Here is a 6,944-nt window from a genome sequence, read left to right as displayed (position 1 = left end):
TCAAAACAATTAAGCAAAAAATAGTTTCTCAAATCCATTAAAAGAAATGTTACATATAATTTAAGGTTTAAATAAAAAACGCAATAATAAAGAAACTTAAAATTTGATAAAAACCAATATTTCTTTCATAATCAACTCAGATTCCTTACGATTAAAAAACCCAGAAATTCCAATAATTTTACAAAAAAATTTACCCTAATTATAAAATATCCTCAATCTAGGGATATAAATAAGTGGAGTTGAGTTCAAATATTGTTGAAATTGATTCGACTTAAAAATTTAAATTTAAACTCAATTCGAAATTTGCGAACTTAAAATTGGTTCAAAAAACTTGAAATCATAATTTTTAGAACTTAGTTCGGTTAAAACTTGAACTATATTGAAACTCGAATTAAACCTTAAGTACATAAAAATATTATATTATTTAAAAAACAATAAAGAAATATTAATATTATTAATAATTTAATTTTTTTTAAAATAATATATTATTTTTTTAAATTACTCACAAACTTTTTAAATTAGATATCAATTAATTTATTTTAACTTATTAAAAAATTAAGTCGAGTTCAAGCTTAATTCAAATTTATTTAATTCAAATATTGATCAAATCAAACTCAAGTCACGATATGCCTATCTCATTTACAACCCAGCCATATCTCATCCGTCCAAAACGTAGTCGTTTAGTTTTCCTATTTTAAAAAATAAAAAATTTACAACGTCTCTCCGCATTCCACCGGCCACCACACCACTAATCAAGTAATGAAGCTGCGTCCTTGTCGACCACAAAACGGCGTCGTATCCTTGAATCCCGAATCCCTAGTATACGTTGACCGTATAGAAGTACGGTAACTGTATTAACGTATTTTCATACACATCTGAGTTTCGTCTTTATCTCTATCAAAGAAAAGAAATAATACAATCCCACACTGATTCTCAATCCTCGCACAGCTAACCTTTTCTCTCCCTTTTCATTTCATTTCATTTGTTTTTTTTCACTTTCACACACTTCACAAATGAAAAAGAGAAAAGACAGAATTTCTTAATTTGTTGAACCGACTTTTCGAACCATTCTTCTTTTTCTTCTTTACTTGTTTTGGTTTTTTATTTTTGAAGGAAGAAAACTTGGTTTTTCTTGTTTTTTTGTTTTGTTTTGGACTGTTCATGGAAGAGGTTTAGTTCGAGAAGGGATGAAGGAGACAGAGAAAATGAGTTTACCAGCTACATTTCGAGGGTGGAACCCCACGAACGTGGATCTCAAGCTGAGGGCGAAACGAAAGACGCGGAACACAAGGCGGAATAGGGTTGGTGCATCGCTGGTGGGGCGGCAGAGCAGACCGGATACCCCTTTGTTAAGATGGAAGACAGATTGGAAAGAGACAGAGCAAATGAGGTTTAAGATGGAAGAGGTTTAAGTTCGAGAAGGGATGAAGGAGACAGAGCAAATGAGTTTACCGGCTACATTTCGAGGGTGGAACCCCACGGACGTGGATCTCAAGCTGAGGGCGAAACGAAAGACGCGGAACACAAGGCGGAATAGGGTTGGTGCGTCGCTGGTGGGGCGGCAGAGCAAACCGGATACCCCTTTGTTAAGATGGAAGACAGATTGGAAAGAGAAAGGCCGTGGAGTTGAGGATGAGCTCGAGGAGGGGGACGGTGGCCGGAGAACTGTTGCTAGGGGACGACGGAAGAAAGATTCGCCAGCGGTTTCGGTGAGGAAGCTTGCAGCTGGATTGTGGCGGTTGCATTTGCCGAATACGGCGACTCCTGTCGGAGAGAGGAGGGATTGGTTGGGATTTAAGGTGAGATTTATTTCCCGTTGCTATTCGTTGCTGCTTTATTAGTTTTTGATGTTTAAAATGCTATAGATTTTACCCACAAAAGGAATGAATCTTTAACTTGTTGCTAAAATGTAATTGATTGATCTGATTTTGTACCATAAAAAGTCTGCCTTCTGATGCATTTATCACGCTTGAAGCTTTGCCATCATTGCATTGAATGATATGATTTTATTTTGTCTAATTATGAGAAGCTTTTAATGAGCATGGTTTTACTGGAGTTCTATCCATAAAGGGTTACTCTGTTCCTTCCTGTTTACGATTTGCTTGATTCTCGATGAATGCATTCAACAACTCGTTTTAGTTGCATCTGAAAATTATGTCTGCTTATTCCGTTTCTTGTGTAGTTTTACTGATCTCGAAATGGTTACGAAATTTGAGTTGCGATTTCGGGATGTTTGAGCTCATTGCCTTGTGATTTCATGCAGCCTAGTGATGGTTTTATGGATGTGCCTTTCCTTTATCATCACAAGAACAGGATTTTCGGTTCGAATGCGAAGGATCCGTTACAGACCCCGTGCTCTGTCTCTGGCACAAAGAACGGCCTCCTTTATAAGGTATGCTGCTTCATCCATCGACTGAATTTTGAACGTTTAATGGCATGGTCAATATCGAAAACTGAAGGCTTGGTCCAAGATACATGCAGAATGAGTTTAGTGTTTACTGGTATGAAAATTTATTTGTGTCGGACAGATATGGTATTAATCTATTAAAACCTTAAACATTGTCATTGCCTGTTAGGGGTTGTTGACAAATCTGTACAAACCGTAATGGGAAAGAATAGAAATGCAGATTACTTATCACTAGTTCACTACACGAAACCACATTGATTTAGTTCTATCAGCTAATGAACTAGTCGATTCACCTAAAACCGGGATATTTGTAAGAAAGCCGTAGAGGGGTTGTTGCTTAGATTCGTGTATTTATTCTCAAGCATGGTTTTAGGTGGCTATAGTACACAAAAACTGGGGAGGGGTCTCACTTTCTTTACTCTTTCTGATCTTAAGCTGCCTTTTCTCCTTTTTAAGATTGAGCCTTCGATTCCGTTTTCAAACTCGGCAATGGAGGGAGCTACAAAGTGGGATCCTGTTGGCTTAAAAGGAACAGATGATGATGCACAGAAACTCTATGGCCGTATAAAGCGTATTGACCAGCAAGTAAGTGCAGTATCAGTTGTTTCTGCCCTTGAAGCTGAGTTAGAGCAGGCTCAAGCTCGGATTGAGGAACTTGAGACTGAGCGCCGGACCTCGAAGAAAAAACTCGAGCAGTTCTTGAGGAAGGTTAGTGAGGAAAGGGCGGTGTGGCGGAGCAGAGAGCATGAGAAAATACGTGCATTTGTTGAGGATTTCAAAGCTGAATTAAACCGGGAAAAGAAAAACCGTCAGAGGCTTGAAATTGTCAATTCGAAATTGGTGAACGAGTTGGCTGGTACCAAGTTATCAGCAAAGCAATATATGCAGGACTTTGAAAAGGAAAGAAAGGCAAGAGAATTGATTGAAGAAGTATGTGATGAGCTTGCTAAGGAAATTGGAGAAGACAAGGCTGAAGTTGAAGCATTAAGGCGAGATTCCATGAAGCATCTGGAGGAGGTTGACGAGGAAAGAAAGATGTTGAAGATGGCTGAGGTCTGGCGTGAAGAACGTGTCCAAATGAAGCTCATCGATGCAAAGGTAGCACTTGAAGAGAGATATTCACAGATGAACAAGCTTGTAGCTGATTTGGAGACTTTTCTAAGATCAAGGACTGGAACTCTTGATGTGAAAGACCTGAGAGAAGCGGAAGTGCTTAGACAGGCTGCTGCATCAGTTAACGTTAAAGAAATCGAAGAATTTACGTATGAGCCCTCAAACCTAGATGACATTTTCGCTGTTTTTGAAGACATGGCTTTAGCTGAAGGTAATGAAAGGGAAACTGAACCATCTGTTGCATATTGTCCTGCCAGCCATGCCTCGAAAGTTCATATGGTGAGTCCCGAAATGAACATGATGAAAAAAGGTGTCATTCCGAGACATTCAAATGCACATTTTGATCAGAATGATGAGATAGAGGAAGACGAGAGTGGGTGGGAAACTGTCAGCCATCTTGAGGATCAGGGCTCTAGTTATTCACCAGAAGGGAGCTCAGTGTCGGTAAACAAGAATTGTCGGGCCAGTAATTTCTCGGTAGTGGAATCGAATGGGAAGAAAATGCATGTGGAGATTTCCCAGTCATGTAAACCAGCGAAGTTTGTTAGTTACCTGCTAGACAGTACAAGAAGGTTTCATCCGTAGCAAGGCTTTGGAGATCATGCCCAAACAATGGAGAAAATTACAAGATAATTTCGGTAGAAGGAACAAATGGCCGGCATTTAGATGGACGAAAGTCTAACTGTAGTATCATGTCCCCAGATAAATGGTCAGACATGGGGGACAGTGGAGTTCACCCGACACGGGTCATCCAAACTTAACAAGAGGGATGAAAGGGTGCATCGAATGGCCTCTTGGTCCGCACAAGAGTAGTTTGAAGGCGAAACTTCTGCAGGCAAGAATGGAAACACAGAAGGTCCAATTACGGCATTTCCTTAAACAGAAGACATAGAAGTAAACCGTGATTTCAACTGCAAAAGCGATATTAGGCAACTTCTGCTGCTAAGCTTATAGTTAAAAGTTGAAGTAGCATATGAATACGGTCAACTGATCTGTCCGGATTTACCGATTCTCGGATCATCTGATTCTCATGCACTGCCAAGAGTTCAGTTTTATCTTTCCCGGTGATATTGCTCTCGGTGAAACCACCGAACCATCGCCTTTCGGCTCTAGTTGTAATTCTGCATGGGGGCTTTAGCCGTTCTCTTTGTAATCGTGAAATCAATGTATTGCATTTATACTGTACCAAGGAAAACAAAGTCACAGTAGTCTTAAATTATAACATTTTCATTGTTTTGGTTATAAGAGAGGCATCTTTGAATCTCTTGGACCACAAGGATACTCCGTCTTGCAGGGTAACCCTATTTGGAGCACGGGTTTTCTGAATCTGTTTTAAAATGGCTCCGGGCTATATGAAATATTTCTACTTCATTTTTGACAAAATAGTTCGAGGGATCTACTTTATTTTTTAAAAAGAAATGAAGGGTTTAATTTATTATTTTAAAAAGTTTGGGGGTTCAACTGTTTTTTAATTGATATTTAATTAGAACTTTTATAAGTTTTGGGAGATACTAAATTAAAAATATTTGAAAAAAATTAATCAAAATTTCTAAAAAGTTTTAAGGGGTATGTTAATTTTCCAAAAAGAGAAATTGGGGACAAAACTCTCCCATTACCATTCGCCCTTGTTCCTTCTTATGGTTTAAAGAATGTAGTAAAATGATTGTTTTATTTGTTTTTAAATAAAAAACAAATTATTATTATTATTTTTGAACCGAAGCAACTAATTTTATTTAAAATAAGAAATATTACAAATTATAATAAAAATTTATATACAGAATAGTAAATTAAACACATAATTAAAAACAATTTCTATAATCATTCAAGCAAGATTAACAACTTAAGATCATAAAGACCATACGAGGAAAGATTAAAAATATAACCAAAAACCTCGAATAAAGATAAATACAAATAAATCTGATCGTATTGGAAAATGAACCACAAAAAAAATTAAGCTATTAAAAGACCACCGACAAAATCACAAATCAGACTTTAGCGACTTGAAAAGCTATCCACAACGCAAAACGGGCATCCAAATCCACTATGAGTGTCCAAAGCAGGGAAAATCAACATGATATAAGATAAGCGCTATCTTGATCAGTCATAGCAATGTTAAATCAACCCTTAGAAAAAGATAAATGAATAAAATTACCAAATGATCGAAAAATATATTAAAAGACAAAAGAAAGCGTGCCACAAAAGCATATGAAAACGTGCTATAGAGGTAGACTTATTAAAAATAAAAAACAAAAGAAATAGAGATACGATATAAGAAATGAAAAAGATAATAAAGAAATATCAGCAGTCGACAACAAACATTACAATTGGTGCAGTCTCCAATCAATAAAGATGAAAAAGAAAAGAGATGAACGCCTAACCAATAAGAAAAAAAATGTTACAATGATATAAGAAAATGTTGGTTAACATCTTTTTAATATAATGTATAGATTATTGAGAGTCCATCCTGTATATATATAAAAATAATCTGTATTTTTCTTTTGAGAGAAAACATAGTTCGATTGCATTAGCCATTAATAGCATCAGCAATTAAAACGTCCGACATACATGGGGGAGAATCATAAACATAATAAACTGGTGTTGCAAGTGATAAGGCAAAGGTTGCAAGGCCGTGTGCAGCCATATTAGCCGAGCGCCAGACGAAGTGAACACTAATACGACGATGGATAGTTAGTAGAGGACGAGCCTCCTGAAGGTGAAATGATAATATTGAGAGGTCAGAAGATGTATCAACCAATTATTGAACGACATTCGCCGCATCACGTTCAATCCGGATGTTTGAACACTCCAACTCAAGTGCCAAAAAAAATGCCTTGTGTGACGGCAGAAACTTCAATAAGATTTGGAACATTAGGACCAGCAATAACACCTAACCCCTGATGGTCCCTGACAATAACACCTACTGCTGGATTTCCAGAAGATGGTGGACAAGCTCCATCGACATTGATGGGCAGGGAGTTTTCTTGTGGTTTACACCAGCGGTGTACATTGCCAAGTAATGTAGAAGAGGTGTTGGAGCGACCATGTGCATCAGAGTATGCGGAAAGTAAAGCTCGACTAGAATAAATAGTCTGCCAACAGGGAAGCAATCGACCTTCAAGAAGAAATAAATTGCGTCTATGTCAAATATTGTACAATACAATCAAAAGGAAAACCATTGACGACTCTGGCAGCATATTGTAAAGGGCCTGTAACCAATATCCAGCAGAATCCTGTGGAGCAAACAAAGCATCCGAATCCGATGTAAAACCAGCAACATGCAGAATGTAATTAGCAATGTACGGGAAGTCACGGAGAGCATGTAACATAGTTTCATCATTCCGAGCACAAAGACAGCAGTGACCATTGCCAATCCGTGCAATAATAAGACGTCGTACAGTGGGCAACGCCTCGTGAGTCATCCTCC

The 6,944-nt window shown here is 37.6% G+C and overlaps 1 protein-coding gene across 1 annotated transcript; it reads left to right on the top strand.

Annotated features, from left to right (window-relative positions):
* The first annotated feature begins 961 nt into the window (after positions 1–961).
* LOC120143957 (myosin-11-like) lies at positions 962–4,694 on the top strand. Its single transcript, XM_039158142.1, has 3 exons — positions 962–1,799; positions 2,264–2,392; positions 2,864–4,694. The coding sequence occupies exons 1-3, from the start codon at positions 1,425–1,427 to the stop codon at positions 4,103–4,105; spliced, it is 1,746 nt and encodes a 581-aa protein (XP_039014073.1). The 5' UTR covers positions 962–1,424; the 3' UTR covers positions 4,106–4,694.
* Positions 4,695–6,944: the final 2,250 nt, after the last annotated feature.

The sequence above is a fragment of the Hibiscus syriacus genome, unplaced genomic scaffold (genome assembly GCF_006381635.1).
Source record: "Hibiscus syriacus cultivar Baekdansim isolate YM2019G1 unplaced genomic scaffold, ASM638163v2 tig00110865_pilon, whole genome shotgun sequence".
In the NCBI taxonomy this organism is placed as follows: Eukaryota; Viridiplantae; Streptophyta; class Magnoliopsida; order Malvales; family Malvaceae; genus Hibiscus; species Hibiscus syriacus.
The sequence above is the reverse complement of the archived record's forward strand: the minus strand, read 5'-3'. Positions and strand labels throughout refer to the sequence as shown.